This window comes from Lissotriton vulgaris, chromosome 2_1 (genome assembly GCF_964263255.1).
Source record: "Lissotriton vulgaris chromosome 2_1, aLisVul1.2, whole genome shotgun sequence".
In the NCBI taxonomy this organism is placed as follows: Eukaryota; Metazoa; Chordata; class Amphibia; order Caudata; family Salamandridae; genus Lissotriton; species Lissotriton vulgaris.
In genome coordinates this window covers 1,286,216,627-1,286,236,970 of record NC_141687.1, presented here as the reverse complement: position 1 = coordinate 1,286,236,970, position 20,344 = coordinate 1,286,216,627, and the positions used below count along the sequence as shown (strand labels likewise).

Sequence of the window (20,344 nt, the reverse complement as noted above, 5' to 3'; positions counted from 1 at the left end):
TTCTTTATCCCTTCTTTCCTCCCTTTACCTTTCCCCGCCGCTGCTGCCCCCGCGGCCCCTCCCCCCCCAGCACGACCAGCCCAATCCAGCTCCCCTCCCCGCCTCCCAGCTGTCCAGCCCTCCCCGACCCCTACTTAATGGCGGCCACTGCGGGGACAGGCGAGCAAGACCACTGACTCATTGTCAGTGAAATTGCTCTCCCACCCTCGCAGCTCCACCATTAAGTGAGGTGCCCCTGCCCCTGCACTCTTCAGTGTTGGTGATCGAGGCCCTCCTCCACCCGCAGGTTTCCCTGCGCCTCATCCCTGGTGGTCCAGTGGACCTCTGTCTCCTTTCTTTCTTTCTGCTCCTTCACTCGTTTTTCTCCCCTTTCTATCTTTCACCTTTCTGCACCTCTGCTCTTTTGCGCCTTATTTCTGCCCATTCTCCCTTTCTCTCCCTCTGCTCCTTCACTCGTTTTCACTCGTTTTTTTCCCCTTTCTATCTTTCACCTTTCTGCACCTCTGCTCTTTTGTGCCTTATTTCTGCCCATTTTCCCTTTCTCTCCCTCTGCTCCTTCACTCGTTTTTTTACCCTTTCTATCTTTTACCTTTCTGCTCTTTTCTGCATCTCTGCTCTTTTGTGCCTTATTTCTGCTTATTTTCCCTTTTTTCTTTATCCCTTCTTTCCTCCCTTTACCTTTCCCCGCCGCTGCTGCCCCCGCGGCCCCTCCCCCCCCAGCACGACCAGCCCAATCCAGCTCCTCTCCCCGCCTCCCAGCTGTCCAGCCCTCCCCGACCCCTACTTATTGGCGGCCACTGCGGGGACAGGCGAGCAAGACCACTGACTCATTTTCAGTGAAATTGCTCTCCCACCCTCGCAGCTCCACCATTAAGTGAGGTGCCCCTGCACTCTTCAGTGTTGGTGATCGAGGCCCTCCTCCACCCGCAGGTTTCCCTGCGCCTCATCCCTGGTGGTCCAGTGGACCTCTGTCTCCTTTCTTTCTTTCTGCTCCTTCACTCGATTTTCTCCCCCTTCTATCTTTCACCTTTCTGCACCTCTGCTCTTTTGCGCCTTATTTCTGCCCATTCTCCCTTTCTCTCCCTCTGCTCCTTCACTCGTTTTCACTCGTTTTTTCCCCTTTCTATCTTTCACCTTTCTGCACCTCTGCTCCTTTGTGCCTTATTTCTGCCCATTTTCCCTTTCTCTCCCTCTGCTCCTTCACTCGTTTTCATTCGTTTTTTTACCCTTTCGATCTTTCACCTTTCTGCTCTTTTCTGCATCTCTGCTCTTTTGTGCCTTATTTCTGCTTATTTTCCCTTTTTTCTTTATCCCTTCTTTCCTCCCTTTACTTTTCCCCGCCGCTGCTGCCCCCGCGGCCCCTCCCCCCCAGCACGACCGGCCCAATCCAGCTCCCCTCCCCGCCTCCCAGCTGTCCAGCCCTCCCCGACCCCTACTTGATGGCGGCCACTGCGCGGCCGCGGGCTGCGGGCGCGCCGCTGGTGCACCGAAGGCGCGTCAAAGGCAAGCACGTCTGCGCCCGTCTGCGACCCGTCTGCAACCAGCACCAGGAACCCTGGACCTCCGCCCCGCCAACGCTACGACCCAGCAGCACTCCACGCACTCAACCCAGGCTGCAACAACAACTGCAAGCTAGCATCACCAGCCGACACCCATGGACCCTTCAGCTGTCACCGCTGCCGGCACACCTGCAGCACCGCCAAGAACACGGATCCAGCACAACTCGCCCACAAGAACACAACCGAACCGAAGACCCTGCAATGCATCCTCCTCAATGTCCGATCCCTCCACAAACACGCAACAGAAATCTGGGACCTCCTCGACAGCACCACCCCAGACGTAGCATTCTTCACCGAAACCTGGACTAACACCACCTCGGGACCGGACATCGCCATCACTATCCCCCAAGGATACAAGATCTCCAGGAAGGACCGCCCCATCCACCCAGGAGGAGGAATCGCCATCGTCCACAAATCCAGCCTCCGCCTGAGCACACTCCCTGACGAGTCCACAGAACTGATGGAACACGTTCACTTCAAGATACTGGCCAGCCCCACCGCCGCCCTCCGAGGAACCCTCATCTACCGACCCCCTGGACCCCGCGGACCCTTCGCCAATTCCATCACGGACATTATCTCCCCGCAGGCCATCGCATCCACCAACTACACCCTGCTGGGAGACCTCAACTTCCACCTCGACAATCAACTGGACCCCAACACCACATCCCTCCTGGACAACCTCCACAACATTGGACTCCGCCAGATCGTGACCGAGCCCACGCACTCAGCAGGACACACCCTCGACCCCCTCTTCACTACAGGAAACTCCATCACCTTCAGCCACACCACCAAACTCCCATGGACCGACCATCGTTGCGTCCACTTCACCTTCAGAACACCCACCATCCACAGACACCAGCACCTGCTTCCACAAAGAAACTGGACCAAAATCACCGATGACCAGCTCACCTCCTCACTCAACAACTCCACCCCAACCATCGCGGAAAACGACGACCCCAACACCGCAGCCCGAACCCTGCATAGATGGATCTCGGACAGCACCAACACCATAGCACCCCTCAAGAAAAACAATACCCGTGCCAAGAAAGCCAGATGGTTTACCACCGAACTTCGAGAGTCCAGGCGCACATGCCGCCGTCTTGAAAAGGCCTGGAGAAACACCAAATCCACAGAAGCCCACAACAACTTCAGAGCCGCCACCAACGCCCACCATCAACTCATCAGAGAAACGAGGAAAAAAGCGATTGAAGACAGAATCTCCACCCACGCACACAACAGCAAGGAACTCTTCAGCATCATCAAGGAGTTCGCCCAACCCACCAGCGAGTCTACCGACATCCCTCCCTCACAAGACCTCTGCGACAAACTCAGCATCTTTTTCCACCACAAAATCAAGAGCATCTATGACAACTTCGACGAAGACAACCAACACACTGAACCCTCATCAACCACCCCCGACACCCGGAAACCAGCGATTGATGACTGGACAGCCCTCACCACCGAAGACACACTGAAGACAATGAAGTCAATCCGCTCAGGGGCCCCCACGGACCCCTGCCCCCACCACATCTTCAACAGAGCCGCCAACACCATCGCACCCATGCTCCGCCAAACCATCAACCGCTCCCTGTTGACCGCCTCGTTCCCCGACGACTGGAAACACGCCGAGGTCAACCCCCTCCTAAAGAAACCCTCAGCGGACCCCCACCAACCTCAAAAACTACAGACCCATCTCCCTGCTCCCGTTCCCAGCGAAAGTCATCGAGAAAGCCATCAACAGCCAACTCGCCACATTCATTGAAGAACACAGCATCCTCGACTCCTCCCAATCCGGCTTCAGAAAAAACCACAGTACGGAAACCGCCCTCCTCGCCGCAACAGTCGACATCCGCACCTTACTGGACAAAGGAGAAACAGTAGCCCTCATCCTCCTCGACCTATCAGCGGCGTTCGACACAGTCTCCCACCGCACCCTAATACGCAGACTCTACGATGCAGGAATCCAGGACAAGGCCCTCTCCGGCAGGACGCAGCGGGTCAGACTCCCCCCTTTCCTCTCGGACCCCACACCGATCACCTGCGGAGTCCCCCAGGGCTCCTCCCTCAGCCCGAAGCTCTTCAACGTCTACATGGCTCCACTTGCCCCCATCGTCAGAACCTACGGACTCAACATCGTGCCATATGCAGACGACACCCTGCTCATCCTCTCCCTATCCAACGAGCCCAACACCGCCAGACGCAACTTTCGAGAAGGCATGGAAGCCGTCGCCAAATGGATGAAAAACAGATGCCTTCAACTAAACACCAACAAAACAGAAGTACTCATCATGGGCCCAAACCCCGACGCCTGGAGCGACTCCTGGTGGCCCACCGCCCTCGGAAACCCGCCAACCCCCACAGACCACGCACGCAACCAGAGAATCATCCTGGACTCCGAGCTCAAAATGGACCGCCAGATCAACTCTGTCTCATCTTCCTGCTTCCACACTGTGAGAAGTTGGCCTGGTATATAATGCTCACTAATTCTAGTGATCACTTTGTACCATGCCAAGCAACCCTTATGATGATTGGTTGTAATTCAACCTGGTAGACCAGTTATCCTAGTGGTAACGTGGTTTAGGCTAAACTCTGAAAGGCATGTGAAGCCAGCTGTATTACCATACACAACCCCCTTGAATACCAAATGAAAGGACACCACACAGATATATATTGAAAATATATATTGATTTATTAACTATAAAATCCCTTGGACTCTTTATGAGCACAGAAGCACAAGCGCTAAATCACATGACAGTTTAAAATACACAAAAGTTGCACAATATGGATGAGCCCTAGGGGCCACCTAAACCATATACTAAGAAAGTGGTATAAGAGATACCACTTGGAAAGGGAACAGGCCTAGGGCCTTGGGAATCGCTGGAGCTATTTGAGACTAGCAATGATTAAGTCGGGAAAGGCCCGCGGGACTCGGGTGCAGTGTCTAAAGTGCACGCACTTTCCAATGTAAAGTCTATGGTGCGTAAAAAGTACAAAGTTAGATAGTTCGGAACCTTCCGAGTGACCTAGAACGCTGAAACTTAAGACACAGGCCCTTGAGATGTGTACCAGTGTAGGAACACCGGCGGAGCTGAGTTACCTCACCCACAGGAAGCGGGTGCACAGGGTCGAAGTAGTGTCGGGTTTCGTCACGCTGGTCGATGGTGCTTGGAGCTGAAGATGCTGCAGGCGGCTCGATGTGAAGAGTTCCGGTGGATCCAAGGGTGGATCTGAAGATGTGAAGACCTGAAAGCAGAGGGGACAATGTTCAAAGTCACTAGCCAGTGACTACCGTGGAACCAGATTGGAACCAGGCGATGTCGGGTGCAAACAGGCGTTTGAGGTGTAGCTTCTCTCTGCAGCCACGTGGACACCGGGGGTCGAGGACGTCCGGGAGTCGGTCACGAGCTGTCCCATGCAGGCTTCTCGCTGTTGGCGGTGTCGGCGACCTGATCGGAGCAAACAGGCCTTGGCTAATGCAAGCCATGCAGGAATCGAAAGATGCTTAACACTCGGACCAGCAAGGTCAGAGCGAGTGCTCCTTTTCACAGGAGCTTGGGCCAGTCTGGAGCAACCAGACCCGCTGTGTAGTTCGTCAGTTTCGTCGCCAAGATGGCCGCTGACCACGTGGCTAGTGGCCGGGATGGCGCGTCGAGTGGCACAATGCAAAAGGGCCCCACGCAGATCGTGGAGATGCTGGAGGGCTCTTCTTCGGTGCAAGGGCTGCTCGGTGGTGGGGGTTCTCAGTCCCCAAAGCACAACATCGAGGATGCCTCAGATGCTGCGCAGTCAGCTTTTCGAGTGTCTTCCAAGAGGTCCGGTCCCACGTCACTCGGTGTCTCCACGGGTCCCTTCTTTGCAGGGACTGTGGATCGGGCTGTGACAGGTCTGGGAGTCTGGTTCTTGTCGGGCTCTGGGCTCGGGCTCCGGCGGGAGGCGGCGGCAAAGCAGACGTCGAGTTGCTGGTTGGTGCCTGTATTCACAGGGTGGCCACTCCTAGGCCACAAGGGAGATTCTCTTCAGTCTTCTGAGCAGCAGAATGTCGAAGTCCAGTCTTCTTCTTGTTTAAAGTTGATTTCAGGATCATCTGCTGTGCAATGGCACTGCTCCCACTCTTATTCCCAATCTGAGGGGTGGATCACCTACTAGGTCCCTCCTCTGGGAGGAACCAGGAAGGGGGGCTGTTACACCCCCTTTCCTTTGTCCAGCTCCTCGCCAGGCCTGGGTCTGGAAAGTCCCAGGACCGGTTTGGACTGGCTTATGCACGGGGACACCTTGTGTGCCCCGGGCATGTCTGATTCTATTCAGCCCTGTCCTACCCAATACACAAAACCCTGTCTGGGGTGGTGCTTGCACCTCCCAAGGCAGGAAACCCTTTGTCCAGGCCACCATCTGCCGAGTTTCGGTCAGCAGCAGGAGGCCAGACTCGTGTCTGTGGTGGCAGCATCCATTTTGTGATGCTGAGGCTCTGGTTAACTTTAACCGGGGTTAAGGCTACACACATGTCGTGTCCCTCTAGAAGGGTGGAATGCTATCCCCGTCGACAGAACTGTCAAGGGGATAGTATTCCAATTCGTATGACACCTTACTCGACATGTTTTGATAAAGCCAAACCAAAGATAGCATTTAACCGCGAGGATTATAATGCACTTAAGAGTATATGGTATGGCAATATCCCGGAACAGCTTAGGGAGTGGTTCCCGACAGCTGCAGACAGGCTCAGCTCATGCTAGAGCACCATCTCACATATTTCCAAGCACTCTGCCTCCAGGATTGATGAGGCCTTCCATAGGAGAGGCTGATAGGAACATAGGTGTCCAGTTTAAGGTTAGATATAGGGATACTGGGCCCGATTCACAGAATGAACTTAAGACTCAATCCTAAATGTACTACTATTTTGGTATTCACAGAATGCACTTACTACTTTTGGCATTCACAGAATGCACTTACTACTTTTGGCATTCACAGAATTAACTTACTACTTTTGGTATTCACAGAAGTTAGGATTTTGTCTTAAGTTTGTCTTAAGACAGACTTAAGACAGACTTAAGACAAACTTAAGACAGACTTAAGACAAAATCCTAACTTCTGTGAATACCAAAAGTAGTAAGTTCATTCTGTGAATACCAAAAGTACTAATTGCATTCTGTGAATGCCAAAAGTAGTAAGTGCATTCTGTGAATACCAAAATAGTAGTAAGTTTAGGATTGAGTCTTAAGTTCATTCTGTGAATCGGGCCCAAAATATCTAAGTAAGAGGTGATTACACCAACTTACCCCAGCTGAGTGATCAGCCAGCTGTGTCAAATATGGAGGCCAGGCCAGGGGTGGCACAATACATGCTGCAGCCCCTGGTAGGCCTTGGAAGCACCTATGCCCTGGGTACCTATGGTACACTGTTACAGGGGCCAATAAGGTGAACCAATTCCAATTCGTACTGCACCTAAAGTGCATTGGCAGTAATTTAGAGAGAGAACAGCAGGCTGTGGATCTGATTAGCAGGCCCACAGCCACATTAAGTCATAAACCAGTGAAGCAAAAAGCAAAAATTTGGGGTGACTATAGGATAGCAGACCCTACTCTCCTACATAACCCCCCCCCCTAAACGCAGGGACATTAGACTAACCTTGACCAGTTGTGTCTTCATGTTCTAAGTGGAAGTACCTGGAGAGACCATCTGCGTTGCCATGGTCAGTCCCTGGGCGGTGCTCCACTGTAAAGTCCATCCCCTGTAGGGAAATGGACCACCTGAGTAGTTTGGGTTTTTCACCCTTCATCTGATTAAGCCATAAGAGGGGCTTATGGTCGGTCTGAATCTTGAAGTGAGTGCCAATTAAGTATGGTCTCAACTTCTTCAGGGCCCACACCACAGCAAAGGCCTCCCTCTCTATAGCTGACCAACGTTTCTCTCTGGGGGTCAACCTTCTGCTAATAAAAGCAATGGGCTGGTCCTGGCCATCTACATTAAGCTGTGAAAGCACTGCTCCCACTCCCAACTCAGAAGCATCTGTTTGGACAATGAACTCTCTTGAGTAGTCAGGACTCTTCAGGATAGGTGCAGAGCACATGGCCTTCTTCAGGTCATCAAATGCCTTTTGACAGATTTCTGTCCACTGAACCTTTTTGGGCATCTTCTTGGATGTCAGATCATTAAGAGGAGTCACAATGGACCCATAGTTCTTAACAAACTTCCTGTAGTACCCAGTCAGGCCCAAGAAAGCTCTGACCTGAGTCTGGGTAGTTGGAGGGGACCAGTCCTTTATGGTCTGGATCTTACTCTCCAGTGGTTGAACTTGGCCTCCACCTACAAGGTGGCCCAGGTATACAACCTTGCTCTGCCCTATCTGGCACATTGTTGCCTTGATAGTGAGGCCTGCCTTCTGCAGAGCCTCAAGCACTTCCTTCAGGTGGACCAGGTGATCCTCCCAGGTGGAGCTAAAGACAGCAATATCATCTAGATAAGCTGCACAAAAGTCATCCAGCCCAGTGAGGACTTGATTCACCAACCTTTGGAAGGTGGCAGGTGCATTTTTCAAACCAAAGGGCATTACCACAAATTGATAATGCCCACTAGGGGTAGAAAATGCTGTCTTGGCTTTAGACTCCTCAGCTAACCTGATTTGCCAGTAGCCAGCTGTTAAGTCAAATGTGCTCAAATATTTGGCAGAAGCCAACTTGTCAATGAGCTCATCTGCCCTTGGAATAGGGTGTGCATCTGTCCTGGTGACAGCATTGAGTCCTCTGTAATCCACACAGAACCTCATCTCTCTCTTGCCATCTTTGGTGTGAGGTTTGGGGACCAAAACCACTGGGCTAGCCCAGGGGCTCTCTGAAGGCTCAATGACACCTAATTCCAACATCTTTTGCACCTCAGTCTTTATACAGTCCCTGACGTGGTCAGGTTGCCTGTAAATCTTGCTCTTTACAGGAAGACTGTCACCAGTGTCCACCACATGGGTACACCAGTTAGTCTGACTGGGTGTCAATGAGAACATATGCCTGTATGCCTGTAGAACTTGTCTGCAGTCATGTTGCTGATGTTCAGTGAGGCTGCCACCTAAGGCCACACCATCAACTGAGCCATCCTCAGGGTTCTGAGTGAGCAGGTCTGGGAGAGGGTCACTCTCTTCCTCCTGTCCCTCATCTGTAGCCATGAGCAAGCCCATGTCTTCCCTGTTGACATATGCCTTTAGTCTGTTAACATGGAGCACCCTGTGGGGGCTCCTGGGAGTTCCTAGGTCCACCAAGTAGGTACCCTCTCCCTTCTTTTCCAGAATTGTATGGGGTCTAGACCATTTGTCTTGGAGTGCTGCTGGGGCCACTGGCTCAAACACCCATACCTTCTGTCCAGGCTGAAACTCAACAAGGACAGCCTTTTGGTCATGCCAAGCTTTCTGTAATTCTTGGCTAGCCTCAAGGTTTTTGGATGCCTTTTCCATGTACTCTGCCATCCTGGAGCGGAGACCAAGTACATAGTCCACTATGTCTTGCTTAGGCTTTTTGAGAGGTAACTCCCATCCTTCCTTCACCAGACACAGGGGTCCTCTTACAGGGTGCCCAAACAACAATTCAAAGGGGCTGAAGCCAACCCCCTTTTGAGGGACCTCTCTGTAAGTAAACAAAAGGCAGGGCAGTAGGATGTCCCATCTTCGCCGGAGCTTTTCAGGTAATCCTTTGATCATGCCCTTTAGGGTCTTGTTAAATCTCTCAACAAGCCCATTACATTGTGGATGATAAGGAGTGGTGAACTTGTAGTTAACACCACATTCCTTCCACATAGCTGTCAAAAATCCTGACATGAAGTTGGCACCTCTATCAGATATTACCTCCTTAGGAAACCCCACTCTGGAGAAAACTCCAAGTAAGGCCCTGGCCACAACAGGAGCTGTTGTGGTCCTAAGTGGAATTGCCTTTGGGTACCTGGTGGCATGGTCCACCACCACCAGTATGAATCTGTGCCCAGATGCTGTAGGGGGATCCATTGGACCTACAATATCAATCCCCACTCTTTCAAAGGGGACCCCCACCACAGGTAGTGGTATCAGGGGGGCCTTTGTTGTTCCACCTGCTTTACCACTGGCTTGGCAGGTTTCACAGGAGCGACAAAACTCCTTGGTGTCTTCAGACATGTGAGGCCAGTGAAAGTGAGGGACAAGCCTGTCCCAGGTCTTGTTCTGGCCTAAGTGTCCTGCTAAAGGAATATCATGGGCTAAGTTGAGAAGGAAACCCCTAAATTGCAGAGGTATAACCAACCTCCTGGTTGCACCAGGCTTGGGGTCTCTACCCTCTGTGTAAAGGAGTCCTTCATCCCAATAAACTTTATGGGCACCTTGAGCATTCCCAGCAGCCTCAGCAGCAGCCTGCTGTCTGAGGGGTTCAAGAGAAGGACAGGTTAACTGAGCCTGCCCCAAGTCTGCCCTAGAAGGTCCCCCTGTCCCCAGAAACTCAACCTGATCAGGTTCAAGTTCTTCAGAGACAGTTCCTTCAGGGGTCTCAAGACCAGCTTCCTGTGAAGCTTGATCCTCACTTGCAGGCAGTTGGGAAGGCACAGCCTTAACCCTCCTGTTCTTCTTCTTGGAAGGTGCTTGGTCCATTGTTCCAGGATCCAAGACCTGAGGTTCAGAGAGGCACTTTTTGGCCTGTGACCTGGTCACAGCAAGGACGTGTGATGATATCCCTAACATCTCTGCATGAGTCCTGTACTCAACTTCTGACCATAGAGAGTTCTCCAGGTCATTGCCCAACAAACATTCAACTGGGAGATCAGCACTAACCACAACTCTTTTTAGGCCAGTTACCCCTCCCCAGGAAAAGTTAACAAGTGCCACACTATGTGTAGTAGTGACATTGCTGGCATTGGTCACCAGGTAATTATCACCTGGCATGTATTGTCCAGGGTCCACAAAGTTAGGTGTCACCATAGTGACACTGGCACATGTGTCCCTGTAAGCTTGAGCCACTTTGTTATTAATCAAAGGTGTCTGTCTGTATTTGCCCAGGTTACTGGGACTTATGTCAGGGGTCAAATCTATGTCCCCTTCACAAATCAGAACAGCCTGTGTAAGGGTTCTGACTAGGTCAGAATCTCCTTCAGTTCCCAAGGTGATACCCACTACCCCCTTGGTTTGTGGACCAGCACTGCTAGCTGTACTAGTGGGTGCAGTTGCCTTAGGGGCTGCAGTGCTGGGGGCTCCACCCTTTTTACACTCACTTGTCCAGTGAGAGGTGTTTTTACAAGTTTTACACCAGGGTTTCTTCTGACCTTTCTTCTTCTTCTTGGAAGTTTGGGACCCACCCTCTGTATCATTTTGGGGCCCTGTTGAAGACTTCTGGTCTTTAGCTTTCTGCTCCCCACCCTTCTGGTCTGTTTTCTTCTGGTCACCACCCTGGTTCTGGTTCTGGTTCTTTTGCTTAACTCTGGTTCTTACCCATTTATCTGCCCTCTTTCCCAATTCTTGGGGAGAGGTCAAATCTGAGTCAACCAAATGTTGATGCAACTGCTGGTTCTGACAATTATTTAAAATTTGTTCTCTCATCAGCAAATTATACAATCCTTCATAGTCTGTAACCTTGCTTCCCAGCAACCATCCCTCCAGAGCCTTAGTGGCACACTCAACAAATTCAGACCAGTCCTGAGTCTGTGTCTTCTGGGTATCTCTGAACATTAACCTGTATTGTTCAGTGATTAAGCTTAACCCATTAATCAGAGCACTCTTCAGGACCAGGTAGTTTCTAGAATCCCCATCCCTAACTGTGAGGAGTCTGTCTCGGCCTCTACCTTCAAAGGAGAGCCACAAGATTGCTGCCCACTGCTCCTGAGGGATCTGCTGTACTCTGCAGGCTCTCTCCATTGCAGTGATCCATTTATGGATATCATCCCCAGCTTTGTAGGGGGGCACAATCTTACTCAGGTTTCTGTTATCAAAAGACCTGTCTTTATCCTTGTGGATATTGCTGCCACCAGTGGGTTCTATTACCCCACTCTCTCTAGGCTGTCTTGCTCTAGCAAGTTTCTCCTTGGCCAGGGCAACCTCTAACTCTTGCCTCTGGATCCTAAGCTCAGCCTCTCTCATCTTGGCCTCATGTTCCCTTCTCTGAGGGCTAGTCATCTCCTTTCTGGAGTGACCATGAGAGCCTCTAGAAGCATGGGAGGTGTCAGAGTCACCTGAGTGAGTCCTTCTCCTCCTAGGCTTCTGGTTGAGTCCACCTGGGGGTCTGAATGGGTTGTTACCGGATTCAGTCCCAAATAGGCTTAAGTTAGCCTGGTTCAGTCTACTGACCAGCACCTGACTATTTCTGTCATCATCTGACTCACTGCTCCCCCCTTCTTCCTCTTCTTCCTCTTCCTCTTCCTCCTCATCTACCTGAGGAGCTCCAGTGATGGGGGCTTCCTCATCTACCAGGATGATAGGGACAGGGGTGTCTACAGTGTCATCCTCTGAAGGATGGCCTCCATCAGCATTCCCAGTGGGGTCTGCCTTAGAGGGCTTTAGAGTCTCAGACTGGTCTAAGAGCTCTCTTAGGTGGTCTGTAGTAGGGGAAGACCCTGTCTTCAGACCCCTTAAGACACAAAGCTGTCTTAATTCCTTAAAGGAAAAAATAGCAAATTTGGACGGTGCCCTTGGAGGGTCACTCTCAGCAGGGATGTTCCCAGTGGAACCCTCTGCTCCAGACATTGCTCTAGTGTGGGTGGATGTGTTGCAATCTACCTACACTGGTGTTTACCTACTAAACCTATCTAGTAGTTGTAGTCAGGGTGTGCTACTCCCTTTGCTCTACAACAACTAAGTTCAGTAGAACTTAAGTATACTAGTCTTGTTTTATATGTACCTAGCAGGTACCTGTGTGATCTTTCAAATGATAATCTCAAAGATTGTAATGGTAAAACAACAGCAAGCTCAGATCCCACCGCTGCCACCAATGTGAGAAGTTGGCCTGGTATATAATGCTCACTAATTCTAGTGATCACTTTGTACCATGCCAAGCAACCCTTATGATGATTGGTTGTAATTCAACCTGGTAGACCAGTTATCCTAGTGGTAACGTGGACAAAGCAGTCTTAGGCTAAACTCTGAAAGGCATGTGAAGCCAGCTGTATTACCATACACAACCCCCTTGAATACCAAATGAAAGGACACCACACAGATATATATTGAAAATATATATTGATTTATTAACTATAAAATCCCCTGGACTCTTTATGAGCACAGAAGCACAAGCGTTAAATCAAAAGACAGTTTAAAATACACAAAAGTTGCACAATATGGATGAGCCCTAGGGGCCACCTAAACCATATACTAAGAAAGTGGTATAAGAGATACCACTTGGAAAGGTAACAGGCCTAGGGCCTTGGGAATCGCTAGAGCTATTCGAGACTAGCAATGATTAAGTCGGGAAAGGCCCGCGGGACTCGGGTGCAGTGTCTAAAGTACACGCACTTTCCAATGTAAAGTCTATGGTGCGTAAAAAGTACAAAGTTAGATAGTTCGGAACCTTCCGAGTGACCTAGAATGCTGAAACATAAGACACAGGCCCTTGAGATGTGTACCAGTGTAGGAACACCGGCGGAGCTGAGTTACCTCACCCACAGGAAGCGGGTGCACAGGGTCGAAGTAGTGTCGGGTTTCGTCACGCTGGTCGATGGTGCTTGGAGCTGAAGATGCTGCAGGCGGCTCGATGTGAAGAGTTCCGGTGGATCCAAGGGTGGATCTGAAGATGTGAAGACCTGAAAGCAGAGGGGACAATGTTCAAAGTCACTAGCCAGTGACTACAGTGGAACCAGATTGGAACCAGGCGATGTCGGGTGCAAACAGGCGTTTGAGGTGTAGCTTCTCTCAAGCCACGTGGACACCGGGGGTCGAGGACGTCCAGGAGTCGGTCACAAGCTGTCCCACGCAGGCTTCTCGCTGTTGGCGGTGTCAGCGACCTGATCGGAGCAAACAGGCCTTGGCTAATGCAGGCCACGCAGGAATCAAAAGATGCTTAACACTCGGACCAGCAAGGTCAGAGCGAGTGCTCCTTTTCACAGGAGCTTAGGCCAGTCTAGAGCAACCAGACCCGCTGTGTAGTTTGTCGGTTTCGTCGCCAAGATGGCCGCTGACCACGTGGATAGTGGCCGGGATGGCGCGTCGAGTGGCACAATACAAAAGGGCCCCACGCAGATCATGGAGATGCTGGAGGGCTCTTCTTCGGTGCAAGGGCTGCTCGGTGGTGGGGGTTCTCAGTCCTCAAAGCACAACATCGAGGATGCCTCAGATGCTGCGCAGTCAGCTTTTCAAGTGTCTTCCAAGAGGTCCGGTCCCACGTCACTCGGTGCCTCCACGGGTCCCTTCTTTGCAGGGACTGTGGATCGGGCTGTGAGAGGTCTGGGAGTCTGGTTCTTGTCGGGCTCTGGGCTCGGGCTCCGGCGGGAGGCGGCGGCAAAGCAGACGTCGAGTTGCTGGTTGGTGCCTGTATTCACAGGGTGGCCACTCCTAGGCCACAAGGGAGATTCTCTTCAGTCTTCTGAGCAGCAGAATGTCGAAGTCCAGTCTTCTTCTTGTTTAAAGTTGATTTCAGGATGATCTGCTGTGCAATGGCACTGCTCCCACTCTTATTCCCAATCTGAGGGGTGGATCACCTACTAGGTCCCTCCTCTGGGAGGAACCAGGAAGGGGGGCGGTTACACCCCCTTTCCTTTGTCCAGCTCCTCGCCAGGCCTGGGTCTGGAAAGTCTCAGGACCGGTTTGGACTGGCTTATGCACGGGGACACCTTGTGTGCCCCGGGCATGTCTGATTCTATTCAGCCCTGTCCTACCCAATACACAAAACCCTGTCTGGGGTGGTGCTCGCACCTCCCAAGGCAGGAAACCCTTTGTCCAGGCCACCATCTGCCGAGTTTCGGTCAGCAGCAGGAGGCCAGACTCGTGTCTGTGGTGGCAGCATCCATTTTGTGATGCTGAGGCTCTGGTTAACTTTAACCGGGGTTAAGGCTACACACATGTCGTGTCCCTCTAGAAGGGTGGAATGCTATCCCCGTCGACAGAACTGTTGAGGGGATAGTATTCCAATTCGTATGACACCTTACTCGACATGTTTTGATAAAGCCAAACCAAAGATAGCATTTAACCGCGAGGATTATAATGCACTTAAAAGTATATGGTATGGCAATATCCCGGAACAGCTTAGGGAGTGGTTCCCGACAGCTGCAGACAGGCTCAGCTCATGCTAGAGCACTATCTCACATATTTCCAAGCACTCTGCCTCCAGGATTGATGAGGCCTTCCATAGGAGTGGCTGATAGGAACATAGGTGTCCAGTTTAAGGTTAGATATAAGGATACTATATCTAAGTAAGAGGTGATTACACCAACTTACCCCAGCTGAGTGATCAGCCAGTTGTGTCAAATATGGAGGCCAGGCCAGGGGTGGCACAATACATGCTGCAGCCCCTGGTAGGCCTTGGAAGCACCTATGCCCTGGGTACCTAGGGTACACTGTTACAGGGGCCAATAAGGTGAACCAATTCCAATTCGTAATGCACCTAAAGTGCATTGGCAGTAATTTAGAGAGAGAACAGCAGGCTGTGGGTCTGATTAGCAGGCCCACAGCCACATTAAGTCATAAACCAGTGAAGCAAAAAGCAAAAATTTGGGGTGACCATAGGATAGCAGACCCTACTTTCCTACACACACCCTCCGCCTCCTTCGTAAGACCTTCAAATGGATCCCCCTCGAACACTGAAAGACAGTCACTCACGCCCTGGTCACCAGCAGACTCGACTACGGCAACGCACTCTACGCCGGAATAAACAAAAACCTCATCCTCAAGCTACAGAACATCCAGAACGCCGCCGCAAGACTGGTCCTCAACCTGCCAAAACACTGCCACATCTCCCAGCACCTGCGCACACTCCACTGGCTCCCCGTCGAGGCGAGAATCACCTTTAAGATGCTCACCCACGCACACAAGGCCCTCCACGGCACCGGACCAGCATACCTGAACAGCCGACTCAAATTCCACGCACCCCAAAGGACCCTACGATCAGCCCAGCTTTCCTACGCTGTGGTCCCCCGCACCAGAAAGACCAGATCGGGAGGCCGCTCCTTCTCCTTCCTCACGGCCAAAGCATGGAACGCCCTTCCGCTCCACCTCAGACAGACAACATCGCTCCCCATCTTCGCCAGAAACCTCAAAACCTGGCTCTTCGACAGACCCCCTCCTTGATGGAATGGAACCTGCACCCCCCCACCCCTCCCCACCCCTAGCGCCTTGAGACCCTTACGGGTGAGTAGTCGCGCTTTAACAAACTCCTGATTGATTGATTGATAAAATCGATTTGCCAGGGGCCAGTGGCTTAACCAATGCCCACGCAGTGCGGGGGGCCTGAGCTCCAGGGGGCCACCTCAGCACAGTACCCTAGCCTGAGAGCTCCTGAGTGAGTCCGAAGGGGGGGCCCCTCCATGTACTTTGCAGAGAGGCCCCTCATGTTCCGTTACGCCACTACCAGGAGCTGCCGACACAAGTGTGGACAGACCCTTCCCAACCTCTTCTTATGGCCCGAGGAAGCAGGCCATCTCCCCGCCCACAGCCTGCCCTGGCTCCCTATACTTCCCTGGCCTCTGCTCCACCCAACAGCCTGATAGTTTCCAGGACAAATTGTCTTTAGAATGGGGTATATTGATCAATGCAAAAAAAGGACCCTGTAATTCGGGGTCCTCATTGTTATTCCCTCATCTGTGGACAACTTGTAAATGCCCAGGGCAGAGGTTCAATTCACACTAGAATAGAACATTCGGACACAACACCTCTGCAGTTGTGCAACTTGTAAGCAAGTCCCAAATACTGATTAAATTACCATTTTAATTAAAATATATTTAATATTATTCATAATATATACAGTAATTATGAAACTATACAATAACATAATCACGCGATGGTGATTATTATTATTATTAACAAAAAACAGCAAATAACAATATTATCATTATTGCTGTTATTATTAATAGTAATAATAGCGAAATTATACAAATACATAAACATATTAATAATAATAATTGCAGCACTAACAGTAATGGTTGATTATAGTAATAGCAATGTTTGTCCTTACTATTACTGCCACAAGTCATAGTATTATTTATCGCTTTTACTGTTACATTACTAATGGTGTCAGCCTGTGCTGCCAGCCTTGGGAGGTTACCACAGGAGTCAAGGGACTGGCAAAGATGCGATGAATGAACACCCGGAGATGACTGTCTCCGCCGTAAAATTCATGTAGAAGAATTTACATCCCCCAAACTGGTAAATTTCGAAGGAACCAGGGAATTTCTTTCCAGTGGATAGGGTGGCTCGTTGGCTATGCCCTGTGTTACAGAAACATTCACATTTAAGTAGCATTTGCATCTATTTTTGGGCGGTAGTATTGAGGTTTTCCCCGTGTTGCATGTCCAGGGCATCTTATGTGAAGTCATCTGGTGCCGAGGTCAATATCCCAGTTGGTAGATGCCCCCTGCAACACAGAGTCTTTATTTACATTAAATAAAAACTGACTTTTATTTGCATGATCAATAGAGAGGCCAATTATTGAATGAGCATGGGTTCCAAGGTATCTTTTCCCCATCTTTGGCGGGTTTGATGCAGCAGGAGCGATGTAAGGAAACTAAAAGGCAACACTTTCCGCACCCTGAAGATAGTGCATAGCATGAACACATAAAACAAACCCTAAATTTACATTTAAAAGGAGTTTAACTCAAGGGGCATATTTACAAGCCCCTATCCCCACAACAACGTCACTTTTCAGGATGTTGTGGTGGCGATAGGGGCTTCACCTTATTTACAAGGCAGCGCTAAGCCTTAATGCTGCCTTGTGAATAAGCCACCCTTTCACACTATACTTAATGTGAAAGGGGTGGGCAATGAGTGTTGCAGTGGGCGTTCCACCGCAATATCCATTGATTTTGACGCTGCCCCATATTTACAAAGGTGGTGTAAATATTGGGCAGTGCCAAAATTAAGACCAGGGAAAACCTGGTCTTAAACAAGCGAAACAAGGAGAAATGAAATCAGCAAAAACGCCAGTAATTGTTTATGTGCAGGACGGTCCCTCCCTGCACATAAAAATTATTATTATTTTTTTTTTAAATGACGTTTTGCAACTTCTATGTGTGTTGCCTTGAGCAGCACACATAGAAGTTACAAAACACCATTTAAAGATTGTTTATGTTCAGGAACGAAGGTACTATGGTGCAAGGGTGCCTGCGTTGGTGCTAGGCAGCTAAATTTAGGGCCTGCGCAGGGGGAAACACAGGGCTGCACCATATTCTTGTAAATATGGTGCAGCCCTGCGTTTCTAAAGTGACGGAGCATTGCGTTAGCGTTCATGGCTTAACGACTAGTAAATATCCCCTACAGTGTCAGCAGTACAAAAATCTAGCTAACTGCCTTTGTCCTAAAGATTGGCATTCCTACCACCTCTTCCTCCATGGAGATGGGAGGTCTGCGAAAATTCTTCATTGACCACTGCGTGCATGATCATACAACCCGAAAACAACATGGCGTTTGTCTGGCTTTTTCAGCTTCTGCCTTTCAAGTACTTGGCAAAGGCATTTGCAACCTTTCATCAGATCAATGCCTTCGAGGATCAGGGGTGCATCGTTTTCGACCTCTGCTGCCAAGATAATGGTGACGATGTTAAGATCTACACGCTGCAGAACCTGAGGAAACAAGGAGAAGGCTTAGATGAGGTAAGCTGTTCTGTATGTCTTCATTTATACCATAAAGTCTTTTGGAGCATAGCCATTGTTTGCAAAAGACAAACTTCTCTCAGGCATTGGTTTATATTTTGGCGTGGAAGTAATATTATGCTAAAAAAACTGTTGTCTTTTGGCAAAATAACATTGCTGGATTACTGCATGCCACCAAATTGACTGATAGTTATTTCGCACAATGGAATGACAATTATTTTCTGTGGAATTGAAACACATCAAATTGGGGTAAATGTTCATGGCCTTTTGAGTGAATGTATCTCCTTTGCAAAACAGGTGTTCTGTTTTACTCATGGTCTGGCTTCTTTGTGCCTCAGCAGTTGTAGAACAGAAATTAATTCATAAGTCATTTCTTCCACCTTATATTTTGCTCTGCAATAATGGGCATTGCTGAAATCGCATCATGGCGCTTCCATTTAGAAATGTCCAAAACCTTCGTACTAAATGTACATTAAGTTGGATTCATGTTAATACCCAAGAGAAACGTGGCTTTTTCGGGTTCTTTCGCAGTTTTAAAAAACTCTGAAAACCCATGATAACCAAATGTGGCCCTTTCTGATCTTGAAACAGTACTTCCAGTGTGTGACTCCTATGTTGAAAATCAGCGCTGCCCTCCTTTCTCACCTTAAATTGGTATAAAGTGTAAATATCTGGTGCAAGGATTTCATTACCACAAGGCATAATAGTGCTGCTGTTTAGTGTTCCTTTTTCCTTTCAACCAGAACATTTGTAGCCATTTGTAGCAGTGTGAAACCAACCCTATTGTGGTCAGCTGTGGTTGCACATTAAGGCAGGTGCCTGCAGTGGTCTTATTGGAACACAGGCTCAAAGGGAAAGAGATGATTCTCCAATCAGAGAGCTTAAAAGCAACACACTCGAATATTTTATAGCCTCATGCAACGTACAAATGATTTTCAAATTTGATTTAAACCTCCCTGTGGCCTTTAAAGAACTGTTATTTTCAGAAGTTGGGATCTGATCAGTGATCTCAGCAGTATTTTAAAAATGCATTTGTATGTGACATTATTTCTCATAATGTAACCAAGTCTTCTAGAACATCTGTTCCTAATATTGAATGCTATATGGTTTACTGTTGAACTGAAACCTTTGGACTCTTTTGAAGTCTAGCTTTTTGCGAAGTATTAACTGTTACTGCATCATTTAACATTAAAAAAATGTTTTAATCAAACGTGTAGAGAACACACTGCAAAGTGAATTTTCTTAAGGCATTTGCAGGTATATACCCAGGTGTATCAGGACTCTGCCTTATCGGGCCAGGTGGTGGCACACAGCAGAGGGCTCAAAGGGTCATTTGCGGGTTTGGGTAGACAGTTAGCTTCATTTGGTCCAGTGATAAGTGGTTCCATGTCAAGGAATGGAGAGAAAAAGAGAAAGAGAGAGACGGAATGCAAACTCCATATGAGGAAGGGGAAAATAACTAAGATATGAGAGGGGATTGTGATATAGTTCTTTTTGTTCACAATATTTTATTGGGAAATCAGAGCAAACAATATAAAAAATGGGCGGGGACAAGAAACATGAAATGCCAATTGTGAGACAATTATACAGCAGGAAAGAATATATTACAAAATGAAATAAAATACTGACCACATGACATGCGGATTTCCCACGGAACAAGGGCCCTAGAAGGGCAAGGAATGGCAACACCAAGGATGGCTCGTGGATCCACAATTGAATACAAAATATTCAATGGGATGGGGGCCATAAGGAAGATGAAAACATGACAGAGGGGAACAAAGGGGGAAAGAAAAACAAGCAGAGTCCATACTCACACCCACACCCGCATGCAGTTAAGTACTAGTGGGTAGTGTCCTGGAGGAAGGGCGCCCAAGTGTGAAGAAAGGCCACTGTCCCTCCTGGAGGTTGTAGATGGCCCACTCATAGGAGGCCCTCTGGTATGTTAATGAGTGCCATTGATCAGGAGAATGGGGGATGGGGGAACACCAGCCACAGTGAATACAAATCCTAACCATGGTGAGTGCCGTATGCAAGAGATAGCCCTGTAGACGGGAGAGGTCCGGGGAGTC

At 49.5% G+C, this 20,344-nt stretch overlaps 1 protein-coding gene across 1 annotated transcript in view; it reads left to right on the top strand.

Moving 5' to 3' along the window:
* LOC147732516 (carotenoid-cleaving dioxygenase, mitochondrial-like) overlaps positions 1–20,344 on the top strand; it is a 711,267-nt gene that overhangs the window by 540,912 nt on the left and 150,011 nt on the right. The window contains exon 7 of the mRNA XM_086958817.1: positions 18,108–18,275. Coding sequence (XP_086814943.1) covers positions 18,108–18,275 — 168 coding nt within the window. The remainder of the gene's footprint in view (positions 1–18,107; positions 18,276–20,344) is intronic.